At 36.9% G+C, this 21,516-nt stretch overlaps 1 protein-coding gene across 1 annotated transcript; it reads right to left on the reverse strand.

Moving 5' to 3' along the window:
* Positions 1–1,700: 1,700 nt before the first annotated feature.
* Positions 1,701–9,166, reverse strand: LOC139730631 (collagenase 3-like). The gene is made up of 9 exons (XM_071641488.1): positions 9,080–9,166; positions 8,263–8,386; positions 7,357–7,574; positions 5,745–5,967; positions 5,006–5,164; positions 3,883–3,999; positions 3,541–3,680; positions 2,955–3,093; positions 1,701–2,090 (listed from the first exon to the last, which is right to left on the reverse strand). Exons 1-9 carry the CDS (start codon positions 9,164–9,166, stop codon positions 1,747–1,749), a joined length of 1,551 nt encoding a protein of 516 aa, XP_071497589.1. The 3' UTR covers positions 1,701–1,746.
* Positions 9,167–21,516: the final 12,350 nt, after the last annotated feature.

Below are 21,516 nucleotides of genomic sequence, written 5' to 3' on the forward strand. Positions count from 1 at the left end.
GGTTGAAAATTTTGTGGATAAAAACCTTTTTGTTGGATCTACAGATGGCGTATTTGAGACTCATTCTTGTTATAATTACATATATATATATATATATATATATATATATACATCTTTTTTTGTACATTCCTTTTATTTCGAGCTTTGATATCAGGATTTCATCAGGATTTATGAAGATGCAGAGTAAATAGCATGTTAGAAACAATAATAACTGTCATCAATGATGATAGAAGTGTATAGCGGATACACATTCATGGGACTACATGCCAACATACCTTCATACATACATGTATTTATACATACAGCATGAGCGGATGAGAAGGAAATTTGATAGAAACATTTAATTATTATCAAATGATTACAATCCACACTCTCACAAACTTTAAAATAATATACAAATATACTTTGCTTTGACAGAGGAACCTCCAAAATAGTACTTTTCACTGATGGGCGTATCCCAGAAGTGAATGGTACTTTTTTATGAGGCAACGAGACTTATGGTTTTTACCAGAAACTTGAAATCAGGCAGAGTATGTTTGTTTTATATTTTGGATCAGAAATTAAAAAAAAAATGGGGATAAAAATGCGACGCCAAAAGTCGTGTGGTGGATGCGATGGTGTGGAGGGATCCTACACTGACCGTATGGACAACGCACAATTTAATGTCAGGATTGCTTTGTGATGTTACAAATATTATTGTTTGTGAGAAATTGTTAAATTTCACAGACTGACGGTAAGAAGCAGCTCGCGACGTCAGAATTGCTCTGTGATGTCACAATTGCGTGGTGACATCCTTTTGCAAATACTAAGTAGTACACCATGGTGTGTCAATAAACATGCCAACATTCTGACATAGCTGAGAATACCTTTAATTAGGTGAAGCTCTTTCAACCAATACTAGAGGATAACTTCTTGATCCAAAATATAATAACAGTTATACATAAGATACAGACTATACAGTGTTGAGTTGTGTTTTGGGTGGAAAGCAGGAGTGTGTATATGTGGGGGTGGAGGGGATTGTGTTGTTGCAAGTTATTCTTCAACATTAATGTTTCGGGGACGAGATTTTTAGATTGCTAACCCAATATGATTCTCGTTTTTCGTGTTTGAGGAAGGTGATGCTATGATACTGTATGACAATTATGTCAGATGGTTTCGATACCGCAGATTGAGTGCAAGGTCGTGAAACGAATTATGTATGGGAACTTATGGATAGATATCAAACCCCAGTCTATATCATAGGATGTAATATAAAAGTATAAAAGAACGTGTCAGTAAGACAATGAATCTAGAGACTGACACCTGAATTTATGATAGTATACACTGTGAAATAAACATTCAAATCGACCTTTGCATCACTCCAATTGTTTGAATGTACCGAGCAAATCGAATTAAGGAATATACAGTGGTTATGGGCAGACACGGTCATTGTGAGACCATTATTAATCCTACAGACACTAAATTGTAGCTAGAAGTCATGATTGAAGCAATTTGTAATAATAATAATAATAATAATAATAATAATAATAATAATAATAATAATATTTACAATACGTGTATAGCGCACTATCATTTTTATAAATATCTCTTAGCACTGGCTGGAAAAATGACATTGTAATGACATTCATTGCATAAAAAAGATCTTATTTTCATTTTAAGAGTTCTCCAGTACATGGTATGTGTGATCAGGGTACACGGTAATTTCTAGAAACCGTGTGAGGTTGCCGAAGAGTGAATCCAAAGTGATTAATGGCTGTAGACAAAACCCATAAGGGCGGGAAGCACAAGAGTGAGCAGTGAGGGAATTGTCAGCGCTGCGTCTGACGTAGGAGTCGATGATTCAAGTTCAAGTTCTGCCGGGTCACACTGCAAAAACATGACGGCTGCACTCTGTGGGTAGCCGCTGTCCACTTGAAAGGTGCTATCGTTGAATCGGTAATAGTTTAAACCCGAAAAGAAGTATGTAAACCTATTACTGTCTTGGAATGCTGCGTCTACCGTAGAAGGAAGCCCTCTCCAGACAGCTAGTGGGCGAGGGTAGCCCTGGTCCACTGTACGTAGAGATGCCGAGAGGCGGTAGTACTGGTTTCCTGTCGGGAGACGTGGAAATTGTAATTCCAAACTGAGTTTGCCACTTATACTTAGCTGTACATAAATTGGAGGAAAAGAATTGGGCATGTAATAATGTGCGCCCTCAAATAGCTGAAGGTGTTTGGGGAGGACAAAAACGAGCAATGCTGTAATTATAAACGCAAGGAGAAGCTTATAAATGCGACAACATTGATTTCGTGCTGTCTACCGTAGGCCCAACAGAAACTTTTGTGATTACACATTACATACCTAATCATGTGACAGCCTGCCATGTTCGCGTCAGTAAGGCAGAGAATAAGTATTATGTCGCCTTCATTTCTATCCCCTGTCGGCTTACTTTACCCTACTGACGACGGCGATATCATCACCAGAGAGAAAACATTGCCGAGTACAGGTATTTTCCTGCTTTATTGTTTTCCGACTGGTGCGGCTACTATCACTCTGCTGTTCACTGCTTGTGATAAAGACTCAGTCACGGTGTTGCGTCCAAGAATAAGCTTATGTATTTGCTTGAAATACATTGGGAATTGTGGTAGGAATTTGGTGGTGCAGCTAGCAGTAGCTGTAGTATGGTTAACCATTGAGGGCAGTGTTTAAAATGTTCGAGTTATCACATTGATGCATAATATGTAGCTCAGTTGTCTCACAAAACATCCTACCATACGTAAGATTCGCAATAAAACCTAAAATATAAGGAGTTATCACTAATTTTCTCAATAAACCATAATGTAGACAGTTTATTCTTAAAACAATTATTATCATGACTATTGTTCACATTTTGTGTAAAAACCAATTTTCCATGCCATGTTTTTATACATACTTTGGACAAATAAAGAAAGAAATGAAATCTCCTTTATCCTCACCTTTTGTCAAGTAGACTCGGCCATTTCCACTCCACACAAATGCTGAAGACAGATCAGATGGAAGACCACGAAAGTCAGTAATACTTCGTGGAAATCCGCGGTCGATGTTCCGGTTGGTCAGACGCCAGTACTGAGCACCCTGGTGAATTAGATAAGCGATAGAATGGCAAGGATCAAGTAGATAACAGCTCGGAAAAATAAAAAATAAAACCCTTAGCAGGAACGATCATGCGCTATTTTTTTTTTTTTTTTACATTATATCTCCAAATTAATATTTCGACATTGTTCCACACATTGTTTCAGTGCGCACAATCTTGGTGTACTACATTAAGAATCACAACCGCTAATATATCTCAGTATATGGTGCGTATATTCCTCATTTTTATTCATGCTTCGATTATGCTTAACATATTTCTACTTCCTGTATTTCCGTCCTCGACGAACTTCACAAGACAACTACCCAGGTCAGACGTTAAGTCTAAAGCAAAGATTGATCTCTTACAGTGTGAAATAGTGAAGCCGTTTTCGTACCGGTTTGATGATACAAGCTGTTCGTTTATTTGTAGACTCAGAGTTGCAGACTTACCCTGAATACATATGTCCTTCCCCATGGCTCATAGAAGAAAGCGGCATCCAGCTCATTGGGCAGACCAGGAAACTCCTCACTGATTGGCTTGGGGTATCCCTCGACAAGTTGGCCGTTAACTCTTTTGAACACTTGTGTGCCTGACAGAGAGAAAATGTTGGTTGTTCGAATCAGGTTTTTCAATATCTGATTTATAATCAATAAAGTTTGGTAATTATGAATGAATATCAAAATTTATATTTTTCCTTGCAGTGGTCTAGAGAAAAATTCTCGAGCTTTCATTCAGGGACATATCATTACCTTAAGAAAAATTAAGAAAAGAGATTAGTTCTTCATACTCACCTACTCCGATGTATACGCTGCCATCTTGTGTCCGTGTGACAAAGGACACATCTCCCATGCAGTTTTCCACTGGGGTCAATGGAGTGCCCATCTCTTCCGGCACGCCGACATTAGGACCTGTCAATGACCGCAGTTAACACGGAAAAGTGTCGAGAGCAAAGTGTGAGTAATTATGCTTTTGCTAGACGGTAGGCCTATTACTTGAGAGCGTAAGACGTGCACATTGATATCGAATTGCCATGTTGTCCACTCTTTTTCAAAGATCCAACAGGAACGATTCGCTTACAAACCTACAGCGAAATGATTTACACAATAACTAAAGTGTTATTTATTCTCTTCCACGAGATGAATTTCATGTGAGACATTCATTAATATTAACGATATATCAGCCTTTTTCTTCTAGCCTTTTGAATTTACATCATTTTGAAATACTTGATGTATATACATGGGGTGATTTTGTGTCAAGAAAACTTCACTTCAGCTTTTTTTTTTGTTTTTGTTTAGGGGGGTCCCATAAACGTTGCAAATTGTGTAAATGTGACTGTTTAAAATCAGTGTGTAGGAAATCATTTCAAATAATTTGCTATATTGAGACCTGTGACTTGAAGTAAAATCTACATTACCGACTTAATGTAAAATAGCTTGCTTAAAGGGGCATCCAGACGATTTTCATAATTTCATATCATGTAGTACATAAATCAGCAGCTCCATATTGTATAGATTTGTGGAATTTATCGTATATTAGAGAAACCATATTTTGAAAACCTTAAACAACTTACACTGAACAAGGATGATGACATAGGAGGCTCACATGTTTCAGAAATGTAGCAGTGTAATTCCATTACAATACTCTTTGCGTGCGAGTTCACCTGTGTATAATCTATGCATGTCTTCTCCTTTTGTTCTGCTTCCTTGAGCCCCAACTCATGCATTCTTATGGTGACTCTGCCATGTCATCATCCTTGTTCATTGCAATTTGTTATAAATTTCGAAAATATTCTTATTCTTCATCCTCATTATTACAATCTGAAAATTACCCTGACTTTCCCTTTAATATCATTAAGTGCATTGCTGTGATAATATCCTCCGTTGATGGAGGGAGATGTGAAGACTATAAACTCACCATAATGAGCCTGTATCCCGGCTATGTCGTCCTCGTGGAGTTCGAAGTTTGGAACGTAACCTCGGTAGTAAGGCGCCATCAGGGCAGCCTGGATCTGAGAATGACCGAGGCCTAGACTGTGTCCAAACTCATGAGCGGCTACCTGGAACAGGTTAATTCCTGAGCAAAAGGTGAAGAGTGAATATACATTTTATGTTAACTCAGAATCATCATAACTGAATACATTGATATAGATATTAGAAATTCATTCCCCTAAATTAGTGATAGGTTAACAGTTCAAAAGCTTCTCATATTATAAGAACATACTCCCCAACACCAGCAATGTGCATGCAATGTCTGATGAGAGTAAAACACTAATGCATGGGTACTTATTCCCTGTATGAACCGCAAAAAACATCGGAAAGTTGGATAACAGTACAATGAGACAACGATAAAACAAAATATTTTCAGTTTCGTGTTTCAGTTTAGAACGCTGGCACAGCGAGGGGTTGATATTTTTTTCCATTGATATGACATATTGTGTCCATTTCCTGCAATTTATTCTGTTAGCTATAAAGCAATGAAGACTAGTTCTAAGAAGTCACGATAAGTTCTATGTCGTACCATTTTCGCCTCATTTCAGCAAATTGGAAGATGTGCATCAGGGAAACTATAAAACAGCAATAAGAACAGCTGTAAAAACACTGATCAAGATCTTTTCTTTTTCTTGAAAAGAAAAGCATGGGAGCATCACACAAACCTTGGTTTGTATTTTCTGTGAACATTTCGTCTTCATCGAAGTGGGCGTCGCCTGCGAGGCTACTAAACCTATTAGGAAAGAAGGCATGCGCGAGAACGTTGCCGGGTCCGTCGAAATCGTTGGGGTCCAAAGCAGTATGTCTACCTCGCACGAAGTCGATGATGATATCGGCATCTCCGCTGGTCACTTTTGTAAAGCTGAGTGCTGACACGTCGCTCCAGACCTATAGAGCAGAAATTATGCATGGAGCACATTGACATCAGTAACCAGAAAAAAAAGCCATTTTCCTAAACATTTCCGTTCCAGGTTACCTTTTTCTTTCTTTCTTTCTTTTTTTTTTAAAGGTAGAAAGGTCAAAATGATAAGTTCACGAATAGATATCTATTAAAGGTCACATGTCAGTGTGATCAAATAAACATGTTTTGTAAAAAATACAGAGAACTGCTGAAAAGAATTGCTTTTCAAATGTGGATTACCAACAAATTTCAGATTTTATCATGATTTCCTTGAATGCCCGATGGAGGGTGAACCTTATTAAACCAGCCCCTTGCAGTACTTCAATTTCAAAACCTGAGTTTGGAGATTTTCCAAATTCAGAGTCTAAAACAAAGTCATAATACATCCGATGAGGAAGTAAAAATGTAGAAATACATATCAGTCAAATATCAAGGCTATCAAGGATAGTACATGACTTGACGGAAGAAGAGACACTGTAACCAATGTAGTTACAGAAATTAAGTTCTTTACTTTTGATTCAAACGTTACACTGCAAAATGCATTTGTCGCTCTAAAGTCACGCTCCCGAGCTGATATGATTGTTTTCCATTACTCATTCTCTGTCTTGTTTTGATCATCATGCGTATAAGTGCTGTTCATGTATAGCCTAAAATGTAAACTGAAAGCTTTAAATTATACCCATTAAAGGACAAGTTCACCTTCACAGACATGTGGGTTGAGTGAATGCAGCAATATTAGTAGAACAGAGAGTTTGAGGAAAATCGAACAATCCTTTCAAAAGCTATGAATATTTGAAGTTTCTGCTCAGTCACGGCTGGATGAGAAGACTACTATAGCTTGTGTTGTCACAATGTGTACAACGATATAAAGAAAGTATAAAGAAAATTAAACGTATTTTCACTTTTCTCGCATAACAAAAGAACACCCAACTTCTCTCTTTCAGAAGGCAAGGGGTATAGTTTCACTCTTAACATGCGTCGGCCACAAGTCGAAGAAATTTGCACTTTATTCAAAAAGTAAAGTTTTGTGAAATTCTCTTTTTATTTTCCTTATGTCGTTGTGCGCATGTGACATCATACACTGTAGTAGTCTTCTCATCCATCAGTGGTTGTGCAGATAATTTAAAAATGTATAACTTTTTAATTGATTGTCGGGTTTCCTCAAAACTTTCACTGATGCGTTCTTCTGATATTTTAGCATACACTGAATCTACATGTATATGGAGGTGGACTTGTCCTTTAAGTTGTTCACATGAAATAGAACAGATAAGAAAATGTTACATTTCCTTCTCAAGTAAAAGAAGTACTGTACGAGAAATAAGAGAAGAAAGAGCCCACTTAGCTTAAGGCCAGGGTAAAGGGATTATGGTACTCACTTTCAGTGCTCTTTCCATGATCTGGTCGACGGCAGATGCACTCAGGTCAGGGGTGCGCGAGTTAATACGCCAAGTCAACTCGTTCCTTGGCCAACGCTGATCCGACAGTGAATAACGTTTCTTGCGCCGAACCATATCTTTCTCCCGGTCTTCGGACATGTCCGGCATACCACACCGAGGCATGTTCATCAACGCGTACGTCGCTTCATCCAGTTCACCTACGTTATTTTGACACAAATAGCAAGACAAAAACAAAACAAAACCTAATCAGCAATCAGTTTTCAAAATTGTCATTAATTCATCATTTTTATCTTTGATATCTTGATTCATCTAAACGTAAATGCGATGAGTTGGAATGATTGAATTGCATATTTTCTTGCCTTTTATCTCTGTTTTGAAAAAAGAAGAAGAAATAAACAGATTATGGCATGAACAGGAGATAATTGCTATTCTGAAAATGTAACGTGTATCATAACTAAGAGTTTCACTTATAGAAATATAATTTATAAGAACTATTGATACAGCCATGTGAATACCTAGAATTGGATTTAAAAAAATTATCAAGCTTTGCAGGACTTCTAGCGCTATTTGAGAATTGTTGGCAAACACCAATAAAGCAGAATATTACAATATAATGACACTGTGCATATAATGTGTAAAAATTAAATGTGAAACAATTAGGTATCTATATTCAAATGCAAAATGACGTACATGCCGTATGGACCATGCGGCTTATTATGTACCAAATTATTCGTTTATACAGAAATGAAAACACTTAAACACACTGAAATCTGATGACGTAATAGAAAGAGGATGTGAACAAAATACTAAGAGTTAATGAAATAAGTGGATTTCAGACTTGATAATAGTATCTGACAATCCTTCAACTGATGAGTATAATCTCACCCGTAACAGTCATGTTATTAAATTCCTGGAAGTACTTGATGACTTGCACGTAGATGTCGTTTGTCATGGGCATTCCGTCTTTCATTTCAGAAGTTTGCAAGTACTGGTACTTATTCAGATACGCCTGTATGGTAATGCAAGGAGGAGAAAAAAGTTTTCAATACAACATTTTGATGTTTTCATGGCGAAAAAGCAACTGCGAAAACATGAATTCAAGCGATGTTTTTATTTATATAAAGCCCTATGCAGTAGATTCAATGTGGATTGAATTATCACATGTAGTTGAAAATTGGAAAACATTTTTGACACTTTCCTTGATACATTTAACAATGTCTAGTGATTCACTCTTTCTCTGAGAAACTGTGTTAGTGTAATATTAGATACAAGAAGGAGAGACGCGAAATACAGATTTTTACTTGTGTTAAAATCCTTAGCGATTCTGTGTATAATCTTAGAATTCACCATGACATCGAAAGGAAAAAAAATATATATACTTAGTGAAGCCAGAAATAATGCTGATTCGATGCGCTTAAATATGTTTGTCATTCCTCATCATGTGAGTGGTTGTAAACCCAGAGCAGTCTCACACTGCTTGCATGATAGGCAGAACTTTGGATAAACATTCGAAGCCTTATAAAGAGAAAAATATAACGTTAGTTCTCAATAAAGAATCTTTGAAGGTTATTTCAGTTCTAATATTGCAACAAGGCAAGTCTTGATTTATGATACATTATTTCAAGAAAGAAAAATGCGTACAGATTTCGGAAATTTGAAAACAGAAAACAAACGTTATCACAGGGCTGGAAATTTGACTTACCATGGCCTCTTCAGGCGTGTCTACCCTATCAGCCCCTGTCACAGCCAGAGCACATGCTATCAAGATTAGTGACAGTCCAAGTGCCATGATGAAAGTTCTCCGTATTTCTCTGGTTCTATGTCTTTCAGCTCACACGAAATCGCAATGAATTTGTTACAAGTTTGCAAGGCTTATATCGGCTGCAAGAGACTGCAAAAACAGAGCATGGTATAGAAAGGATAAAGTGGGTGGACGAACCGTGCATAGCTGGTTTCACGCCAAAATTTGCATGCGTTTTGCACACGTCCCCATTCGAGACAGAAATTACAAAAAGTCATTTCACTCACCGCACTTTGACAGAATATACAGAAAATGTGGTGGTAGCCCCAATGGAATAAACGGACCAAAATAATAATAAAAAAACCTTCTGAGGAAGTGACTTGCACTATACATCGCTACCAATATGTCATAACGGAAATGAATCCAATGTTGCACTTTTAGGTATAGAACATGACAAGAATTTAATCATATTTTCACATTAGCGTTTATCATTTAGTGTATGCTATGATCACAACGGCGAATAGGTTTTTATGACAGGTCACTTTAAAAAAAATTCAAATCATCATATTACACTCTTCTTTCACACACACGCACATGCACAACACTACACTCAAACGGTGATATATCCAAACAGACATACATTTCATATACACCTAATTGATTGTTTTCGCCTGACTATACACGTTATACATAGACTTAAATACAAATATGCTGTGTGCTCAACTTCGTATACTCTGTACAACTTATCTCTACTCTTTCCTCTCTCTCTCTTCTTCTTCTTCTTCTTCTAATTCTTAAACGACTGTTGTCTCACGTCTTTTTAATTACTTCTTGGGTATTTTGTTTATGCTTAGACAACCAAGTGTCACGTCACATGTCCTCAGAGGCAGGCATCAAGATCAAGGTAGTATGGATGTACATCAGTACATCGTACTACAAGATTATGTGTACAACGTATTGTAGTGATGAAATTACAATAGATTGCATCTTGTGATTTCCGTGCTAACTATACATGTATATGAAAGCATTTTTGTTGTTTGAAACTAGATAATAAACCATTAACAACAACAACAACAACAACAACAACAACAACAACAACAACAACAACAACAAAGAAACCCAAATTTAACTTCCCTTCATTACGGTTATGACTCAGTCTACTCGGTGAGTGATGAACGTTGGGTAAAGGGAATGAGGAGACACGTAGAGGGGAAGAGGGAGGTATGGGAAGGGATGGGTGGAGCTTTACTTCCACCCTGATTATATCTTTTATCATCATCATAATCGTCTCTTTAGTATATTTTCTCGTTTATTCATAAGATGAATTTCCTTGCATTCAAAAGGGATTAAGCGAAACATACTTCATTCTCTTCCCCATATTCACAACATCGTGTGAAATGACAATAGCCTTTGATGACTCTTATACTATGCTATCTGTTACAGCAATTATAATCAAAATGCAGTATATTACTGCATGATAATTTTTGCGTTGTCTGCGTTTGTGTTTACCTTGTCTTGAATCTGCATGCTTTGTACTTTATAGCTGTAGGTTATGCTGTGATGAAAATAAATCAGAGTGAATCAAATATAACTGAAATGGAATCACACATTTCTTATTGTGTGTTCCAAGTTAGACCAAGATCGTTAAAAAATAATTTGCGTGATTTTTCTAAGGTGCACAGAGTCATATGTAGCCGTCATGCCATTGCCTATTTCCTACGTAATATCAAGAACCATTTTACATCACTATGTTTATCACAGATGAAGCATCGTGTGTCATCGATGCCAGTATGGTTTAAACCTCTGTCTCCATATAGCCCACACTAATAATGAATCACATCAAATGGCAACCTTCAAACTGAAATCTACCATGTGTAGGCGCTGTGAGCGGGATTCACTTCCTGCTATATCCTCCTCAAACAAGTGTTCTAAAGCTGCTTTTCACTAGATAATTGTACAACCCAGAACTCATTGATCATGTTGATGTAATCTCTTACTTCCTGAAATAGATCAGATGAGCCATGTTAGATATTATACGACACTGAAACAATCGGGTTCTTATATTGGACACACTATATCTGTTTACCTGGTATTTCTGCTTGAATGGGCAAAGGTTGAAGGATAATCAAATCAACGATATATGTTGAATGGAAAGTCATTTGCTGTATGAGTGGTTTAGATTCTTTTACCCATTTTTTTTTGTGTGGTCAAAATAGGACTTATTTCTTGCTTCTGGCTACACGGCATATTTGTTCAAATGGCAAAATGACTGTATCAAAGCTTAAAATCGGATTTGCCTTCTGAAGATCACCGACAAAAGCGTACAAGTCTTTATTGATCTCCCATTTGTGCTTCAACCCTGTGTTTCCTTTCGCAGGCTTAGCTTCATTTCATCCCTTCAATGTCATGCAATGATTATCGTTGCTGAACCAGTGTATCATCAAACGCTTCCTGCCAAACTCAACAATAGTTCTTTTTACGTCAACACCCTGAACCGTCACGGAAGTTTAGGAGTGATTCTCTCGATAGTGAAGGTTTATATAACGCGTCATGGTCCTTCGGTCCTTCTATGAAAACAAAAAATAAATAACAGCAACACAAAACCAAGCTAAAGGTGAACCATCCACAACGACGACAACAAACGACTGTTTGGTATTAAAACAAAAGTGTGCGCAGTCATCTGACACACAACTGAGCGGACAATGTCAACCATTACACTTCGGTGTCACCATCCTTGACATTTTGAATTGCTATTTCAAACTGAAGGAGCAAGTCCTAAAAAAAGAAACTTTTATCACATTACGCTGATAATATCATCATCGAGATGAAGAATCACCCAAACCATTCGCTCTCAGGCGTGTGAATCAGATATACAATACTGGGGATGTGGTTCTCATTCATTTGTAATTTCCCTCGTACATGAGTAATCAAAAGGCTGACTTGTATTTAAGCTTCTACACTAATCGATAGTCGGCTAACTTCTGTTCACTGTAGTAGACTTTATCAAGTCAAGTTTTTCGAGATCACTGGGGCAAAGATTGGTGACAACGAGTAGCCACCTAGCCGGTATCTCTCTTCGCCGGGAGGATCTTTAGAGGAATGTCAAAATCAATTAGCTCTGTATGGACTCCGGTGTAGTATGTTATACATTATTCAGTGAAGGATAAACTACCTTTTATAGTCAAATAGTTTCATTTACCTTCCTTGACCAGAAGTGAGGTTAAAAGTCAATAGCATGAGCATTACCCCATTGATTGTTGTGCTAGGTAATAAGGGCGTGTTCTGCAGCTACCAAATGAGTTGTATTGTCCAATATAAAAGTTCTTTTTTCTAAGTTTTCATTCGCCGTTCCCGTGTCATCGGCATCATTGACGTTCAAATCCAAGATGAGGAATATATTACAATCAAATTTGTTAAGGGATTGGGGAATTGTGAACATTGCGCGTCATATCCGTGGACGTCATTATTGTTATCACACTTGATGTCAAAGTAAGTCACGATGAACGATAAATCACGTTTGTTAAAAACGTTGATCAGCAGTTGCGATCCTACACATTTTATTTGTACTGAGGGATACAAATAAAATGCTTAAGAAAATTCCCCTGCTGTTAAGAACACAGTGTCCGACAGTGTGAAACACAAAGTGAAACACAGGTCAGAACACATTGTAAACACATTGTGACTCATTATTATACAATGTGAAACAGATCATTATTTATTTATTTATTCATTTATTTATTTCCAGTTTTATTTAATCAGGGTAGCCTCGTCAGTTATAAAACTGCTTTCAATGAGGGCCCTGCAGATGGGTAAAAACATAAAAGTACAATACATAACATTTAAAAACAAAAGTTTACAGATAAAACTGCAACTGCCAAAACATAGATTCAAGACATAGTTACTCAATTGATAACAATAAACTTAAAATGCCTTTGAACATAATAATAAATACATCATTAACAATAAGCGTTATATTACACATACATTTCTAAAATCATCACATATCAATTTCCATAAGTATAATGAAATAAAATGTTCCTTAAAAAACAATGCACAATGAATAACCTGATAAAGTGTATAATCTGATTTCTTACTCCCCAAGTCACTCCAATCATTACACTAATATATCAGCTGTAAACGGGTGGAGTACGAGGAAAAGAAGAAGATGATTGCAGAGGAAGAAGAAAGATGAAGGAAAAGGCAGTAGACGGAAAGAAAGAGAGAACTGAAGGAGGGGCAAAGAAGGGAAGGCACTCCGAACGCATGATAAAGTAGATGTGAACGACTTACAAACAAACGTCAATACCGACAAAATCTGCTACAATCGAGAAACAAAGCACATAAATCGGATTACACCGTTTTTACAATTCAGGAAGGGCCGCGTACGTCCTCTCATTGATGCTAGTGGTGCATTGATTGAATTTAGTTGCCTTTGCTCAGGTCTGTATTATTCAAAATTTGACAACCATCTTCAGATAGAGATGCATTTGTCTAGTACCCACTGTGTGTGAGGGCTTTGCAAAGCGTTGTGACAGATATGGAGGCGCGATGTTATTAACGCACTTAAATACCTCACAATTTCTATGAACATGTCTCCTTTCTTAAAGGTTCTTCCGCTTTAGATTCCTGAACAAATCAACTATGTGTGTTCCAGGGTGAGCACCCAGTATCATCCTCGCCATTCTATTATGCAACAAATCAAATTGTCTCAATAGAGCCAACGAGCAATTTGACCATACAAGATCTCAATAATAGAATTGGGACATTATGAGCGCATTGCACAATACTCTAAACACTTCATTTGGAACACATTCTTTGGCTGTCCTTCTCAAGAAACCAATCTTCCTAGATATCTTTTTTTGCGGTATAACTTACATGTCTTTCATATGTTAAATGTTCATCTAGCAACACACCCAAATACATAAACTCTGTTACCCTTTCGATCTCTGTATCGTCAACTGAAAGTTTCATATCAGGAAGGTTTTGCATGCGTTGCCTTGATCAAAAAGCATATGCTTTGTTCTCCCTGCATTCATTGTTAATTTAAGTGTCTTCAACCAATCATTGACAGCACTCAAACTATTCTGCATGTCATTCTGTAGAACTTCCGTTGTTAATGAACCTTCAAATGATAAAACGGTGTCATCAACATACATGTGGATTTTACAATTGACTTCTGTCACCGCTTCCGGGAGCGAATTTATAATGACAAAGAGCAGCGGTCCCAAAATCAAACCTTGCGGTACACCGTGCTTAATGATCCTAAACACTCAGACAAGTCTTTACCAACTTTGGTTTTCTGCTTCCTTTCAGTCAGATAAGAAGAGAACCATTCAAAATCTTTCTCTAATATACCGACATTCTGTAGAACGTGTAATATACATATATTATGGTTCGCTGTGTCGAACGCCTTTTTAAAGATCGATAAAAAGAGCACCAGTTACCTTTCCTCTGTTCATATTTGTTAGAATATAATCTGTAACATCTAATGCCGTTGACTGTGTGCTAGGTTTTGGCCGAAAACCTGATTGCTGATCACACAAAAAATTAATAGTCTGTAAATAAGCATACAATTGTTCATGGACCGCTCTTTCTATTACCTTCGACATTAGAGGCATAACAGATATTGGTCTATAATTCTCAATTTCGCCACGATCACCACTTTTATGTATGGGGGTGACTACCGCAGTTTTCCAGTTATCAGGAAACTTTCCCGTCATCAATGATACATTGATTTTAACATTAACATTAACATTAACATTAAGTTTACACGTAATATCATCGTCGCCAACAGCCTTTTTACTTGGCATTGTGCGATTCTGTTTATGAACAAATGACACATGAACAGGTTGAAAATGGAAGCGAGATTCATGTGAAATTGCTTTTGTATAAAAAGACATATCATTCAAATCAGTATCAAACTTTTCTGCTAATTTATCTGCAACAGACACGAAATATTCATTCAACTCATTAACTAATTTTTCTCTATCTGACATGGGGATTGTATTTCCTTTTTTTTTGTAAATTTGTGGTTTCCCTTATTACATTCCACAATTTAATTGAATCATTTTTATTTTCAGTGATCTTTTTAGTATAAAACATATTCTTCAAATATTTGCCCATGTTGTTCACTTTATTTCTCAAATTCTTTGCTTCTCTCCAGTCAGATTCAGTTCGAGCCTTAGAAAACAGTAAATCTCGCTTTTTTCAAAGTCCAATCATCTCCCTAGATACCCATGGGGCTGTATAATTCGTGCGTACACGGATAGTCTGGAAAGGAGCATGAATATCGCAAACTCCATTAAATAAAGTTGTCCACAATTCTAATGCCTCATCTAAGTCTTCGCATTCCTCAACTATGTGCCATGGTTTCCGCAGCAGGTCTAGGAGAAATTTTTCTTCATCAAAATTCTTAAAATTACGGATACGAGCATATTTCACTGTATTACTTTTACAACATTTTGTCTTCCTGCTTACAACTACCATAAAATGATCACTCAGACCAAGAGGAACGATATCCATTTTGTTAATAGACTAAGGGCGAGAAGACAATACCAGGTCAATGCATGTCTTCGAATTTTCAGTAACTCTTGTTGGAGATGTTACTAGTTGCTTCAGTTGGTATTCACAACATAAATCATCTATCTTAGTATTTTCACTCGAACACAATACATTATAATCAAAATTCAGTTCAATTCAATTCAATTCAATTCAATTTATTTCACATCTTTCAAAAAAAAACCACAATGATAGACATACATATATGTATAAAATGTACAGAACAGAACACAGAAATATACACAAAACAAAGCATAAGCAGTACAAGGACAGTTACAATGAAGTATAAACGCAGTAAAAACAGTAAGATCTGCAGCAGATGTGTGGGAATGACAAAAGGCCATTGGCCTGTCAAAGGTCAAACCCTTGATGGAAAAATCTCTCTCTCTTCTTCTTCTTCTTCTTCTGCTTGTGCTTATTTCAATTTTTTTTCACTGTTCTTCTCTTGGGTACACACGGCACATGGAATAGTACTTGCAACTCGAACATTGTTAGATTTGCCTGAAACTGTATTTTCTGAATTTCAGAATACCCTACGATCATATCCTGTTATATACTATATGCGATTCACTTTTAGTTATGTATTTCTTGTTTTTCCTTGATTGAAATTAATCAAACAATTGATTATTTTACGATGCTCTATACTGTGCTTTACTCCTTGCTGGATGAAAAAAAAATGAATAGAATGTGTAACTATGATTCAAATTTGAGGCACATTATGATTATCACTGAAAAAAAATCTACTCAAACCAATTCACGCCATGCACGCAGGCAGCCGTATTCAATTCAATTCAAAATCTATTTCACTTTTCGACAGAAAACATATACATTTCACTTCATATGGTAATATAGAAGAAGGTAAACAGAACATTGTAAAATGAAAATACTAGACAATAGCTGAGGAACCTTAGAGTAATTACACATTGTCATGAAAACTGAAGTGGTGGAAATAAAGTATAACACGAATTGATATGGGTGAGAGTCTAATCTTGTGTTCTTAAACAATTCAACTCCAATTAGAAAACAAGCAATGGTATCAAATAATAAAAGCTGTGAGATTTGTTTTGGAAAGCCATTGAAGTCGGCAATTTCACTGAAATTGGGGAGGAAAGATCAATGTCATTAGTGAATAATAGCTATCATTGTTAGAAAACAATTCTTACTCACGATGTGTGCGGAAATATGTGTAAACCATACATCATGATTATGCATTCTCCGCACAGGAAGCTCTTTCCGGGTTATACTCATGCGGGTGACTGCATTGTGTCCTCAAATTATTTTGGTGCTCAGTACTTTGTCCTTGAGATCTTCTCTTGTGCGTGCAGTACAACCTTTTTAGGGATTAGATTAACATTCAGTGGCGCGCATGAGCAGACAACTATTCCTGCACAGTTCAGACGTACTGTAGAAATCACGATCTAATCGTCCACAATTTAACAGCTTTAATATGCCACACTAGTCAATTAAAAATGAATTTGCAAAAAGAAAAAAAAAACAAGAGTGAATGTTATATCTGGTATACATTCAATGTTTGAGCGGAAGAATCTGTTACAATATCAACGCATTTCATTACACTTTCTTCGTATTTCTATGGCTCTGAGATTATCTCTGGCAATTCTTGGAGCCGAGCAAGATCCTCCCTCCATTCACGTCAGTTCACGACGAATGCTCCATAAAAGACCAGATGTCATCATACTATCGTACAATTTTAGTGTTTGATTTAGACTTGGCACCTTGACCATTTGTGAATTGTTTCGTTTTTGAAGATTTTAGTCACCATAAAATTTTCCCCATAATTATGATGAAGTATTTTGGTTTTTTTTTTTTCAATGTTAAAGGGAAGAAAAGCAGAATACCTTACATCCTATCTTTTCTAAAGTATCAATGTCACTTCTGTATGTCCGTATGATGAGCTGATCAGGCAAGACTGTAACACAGAGGTTTTTATTATCCCCACTCTTTCCTCTCTCTCCCTTTCTTTCTTTTTTTCTTTCTTTTCCTCTCTTTTTCACTAATTCCGCGAGCATCATATTGGACCCCTTTGTTGTTGTTTTTTCATCGTATTAATGTTATTCATTATCGGTTGCCAAATAGTCAAGCTTTGTGATTATTCTTGACAGTCGTTCTGTATGCAAATTAAGATGTCACGCATGTGACTATTTTTTATTACAGATGTAGGTGAATATAGTAACATAGCAGACGATGAAAGTGTCAATTCAAACAATAGAATATTTAGTTCGCGTCCCCTAAATGTGTTTATTTTTCATAAGTACAATAAATGTCGAAATTTACTAACCTTTTCAGTATTTTGGAGACATTCAAATTTCTTCTCCTCCTCTTATACATCAGTCCATTGGATACAATTTCTGTTGTCCCGCGGTGTCATTTCAGACGAAGGTATTATTATCATTTCATTATTGTTATCAGTTTAATTCATATCAGTTCAAACTCTATTTTCACTCTTTTCTAAAGAATGAACTAAGAAATTTGCGATGTGCTTTGTTGAATATATATACAGCCAGCCAGGAGAAACAACATGTTCATGTCTTACAAAAAGAGGCATGCAATCGCATCTGTACGATTTATACGATATCCAAATCAAGATGTCCTGAAGAAAGGTGGGACCCACCTTTTATTACAACTACTACTCTTTTTTGTGTTGATATCTCATTCATTTCAAAACCGACTTTCAGCAAATAAACTTCGAATTTCTTTTAGAAGAATATGTTCTTTAATATTTCATAAGTGATTTCTGGGCATCTCGCAAAAAATGAAAATCCTAATTCTCTATCTGAACTAAACTGTACCCCCTTTTTAAATCAATGTCTGGGATAACGAACCTCATTTTATACTTTTTTTCTGATTCCGAACCTTCGGACTAGCAAACAGTAACCCGATGACCCTGTCGAGGTAAGATCAAATAGTGGAACGCTTTGTTTGTTTGTTTGTTTGTTTGTTTATTTGTTTGTTTGTTTGTTTTTGCAGCGGCTCAGTAAGTTACTGTTAGGTCTTTTTCGATGACGAACAATCTAGATATTGGTCCCCTTCAGAGGGAACCGGTTACCTAGTACCGGTTTTCTCTTGCGATAAGAAGCTAATTTCAATATCATCGGACGTGATTTCGGATCTTTTGCGTCTGTGTTACTTGTTCCGCCAACTGTTTTCAATATCGTTGTTTGCTTGGGGGCGCCCTCTCCTTCCAACTCGATGACAATACTCAATGTTTCTCATTAGGAGGTCATTAGTCTGTGTCCTTATTGACCGGATTATTTCCTGGATTCCGTACTCTCAAACAGTTTTGCCTGTTCTTGCACGTTCGCTGCTGTCTGGAGAACATGATGACATAACGCTGACAGTTGACCTCCTTTTGGTGTGATCAATATGTCTGGTGTTAGGAACGATGCTGACTTCCTATAATCGATAATTTATTTTTTTTTGTCTTCCTCTTTTCCAGGATGATCAATTAGCTTTGCAAATACTGTTTTATTCAATTGCGCACACCTTTTAAAATGCATACAGTCAATAAATGTTTCGTTTTAATCAATAGTGGTGCAAATTGCGTTGTCAACGATATAGTTACCATGCCATCCAACGTTTGTGGCATTGGCATATAGCTCAAAATGGATATGCGCTTAATTCCAAATGATGAAAAATTTACTACCGATATGAAGTAGGAGAGAGTGGTACACAAAACATGAATAATGTCTGGTGAAAACTCCATACCGAAGAAACGCCAAACATACGACAAACTTTGAATGACATAAGAAAGAAGACACAGACATCTTGATCTCCATGACTCTCAGTGGCGATAATCAACTGGTACATTGTTTCACATGTCTTATGATAACTACGTTTGAAAAGTCAGAAATGCGAGTTACCGATCCTGAACTTTCCCACTGTCCCTTTTTACTTAGAGACCGTAGAACACCTAAAGGATATTGTTTGAGAACTTGTGATTATTATGACAGGAGTAGAGATGCTTTGGCAATTCCTACCACTTTTTCGTGGTTTTGGCACAAAATAAAGGTATGCAGTCTCAATTCACTGTTACAACTTATGAAACAAGACGTAACAAAGTGTCACTTATTTTCTTTGTTCCTTATCATCGAGGACGTAAGAAATCTGCGAAATTCATATGAGTCATAATTATACATTCATCATGATCAAACTGATGTAAATGATATGAAATGTGTCGATATGCTCGTCTAAGAAAAGATGTATGGTGGGCATACATGGTGGGGATGATAAAGTGGAATGACAAAAGTAATTCGAACACGTCAGGTGTTATATTTCATTTTATTCTGACGCACGGTTAATGACTCTTGGTCTTCCAGGTTTTACTGGACCATTCAACTCAATCTGTGTTATTTAATGCCACGCAGCAATATTTCGATCCTAAGGCGACGACTCGATCGTCATTCCACATTCATACGAAGACATGAACAGCCAGGTTCCATTTCTTTTATGTGTCCCTCTATTAGTGAGGGCAATGAAACAACTAGCACTTTCCCAGTGTACCAAGACAAGATGTTTGCGCGTGAGTGTGTCAGTGCATTTGTTTTTTCGCATCAAACTTTGTAAGCGTCTCAAAACGAATTCATTGAATCTTCATTACCCAGAGTATATGACTGAGTGTTTCAATGCTTTACTCAATCCCTGGTATCTGTAAATATCGATTTGTACTGTATGGACGTCTTGACAGTTTTTTCAGTACTCTGTTTCATCTTCAGTTTCTGCAAACACCTATTTGACACGTTTAACTTATTCTGACATAAGAATAATTAATAAATCTGATAATGTATTGTGTCTATATTATACATTTTATCTCAATTTTGACCCAAGGTTAATGACGTTAATTGGGTCCACCAAGTTTGGCAGGATCATCCAACTCACTAGGTTGTTGACTGCTAACAACATTCCAATTCCCTTGTGATAGCAAGTTTACTCTTCTGCATCTATACATGAAATCATCTGCAGCCAGGATACAATTTTTATTATTGGCCCACGTTTAATGACTGGCTCGACCAGCTTTTGCAGGTACATTCATCTCAGTAAGTTATCTACTGCCCTTATTTTAATTATCAGACGAAAACTCGTTTGTCATTCCGCATTACACACGAAACCGCCTGCGGCAAGGTTTCATTCTTCTCATGTGCCCCTCTAAATGACAGAGTATTGAGACAACTCGGACTTTCGCAGTATGCACTGCCCATTGTGGCTGCCCTTATTCGTATCCAGGTCCATTACAAATAAGTTCATCCAGGCTCAGATTGTCAAGACGTTTGAACGAGAGTATCTTAGTGCTTTATTCCATCTTGGTATTTACAAACATCTATTTAGCCAAATGTTGAATGACAAGGTAATGTGAACACGTCAGATGTTATATTTCATTTTATTCTGGCCCACGGTTAATGACTCTTGGTCTTCCAGGTTTTCCTGGAGAATTCAACTCAGTATGTTGTTTAATGCCACGAAGCAACATTCCGATCCTAAGGCGACAACTCGATCGTCACTCCACATTATACAAAGACATGTGCAGCCAGGTTCCATTTCTTTTATGTGTCCCTCTATCAAAAGAGGGCAATGAAACAACTAGCACTTTCACAGTGTATAAAGAGACAAGATGTTTGTGTATGAGTGTGTCAGTGCATTTGTCCCATCCCTGGTGCTGCAAACACCAAATTGGATTAACTGCCCTAAATTCGACAAAACTGCCAAGACAATAAAATGTATGCGCAAGAGTTCTAGTCCAGTACGATGACCCTTGTCCAATGACTTTAAGCCCACCAACTGACCAAGCTTCTCTAAGTTCATTAACCTTATTAAGTTGTTTACTGCTA

The sequence above is a fragment of the Diadema antillarum genome, unplaced genomic scaffold (genome assembly GCF_040938485.1).
Source record: "Diadema antillarum isolate AM-2024a unplaced genomic scaffold, OU_Dant_1.0 seq00000324_RagTag, whole genome shotgun sequence".
Taxonomy (NCBI): Eukaryota; Metazoa; Echinodermata; class Echinoidea; order Diadematoida; family Diadematidae; genus Diadema; species Diadema antillarum.

Excerpts from the sequence above, each read along its gene's own strand:
- LOC139730631 (XM_071641488.1), bottom strand. The coding sequence starts at position 9,166 with ATGGCACTTGGACTGTCACTAATCTTGATAGCATGTGCTCTGGCTGTG. Across the intron at positions 8,387-9,079 it reads ACACGCCTGAAGAGGCCATG|GCGTATCTGAATAAGTACCA; the intron begins GTAAGTCAAATT and ends ATTACCATACAG. Across the intron at positions 5,165-5,744 it reads CACAGAAAATACAAACCAAG|GAATTAACCTGTTCCAGGTA; the intron begins GTTTGTGTGATG and ends CCTTTTGCTCAG.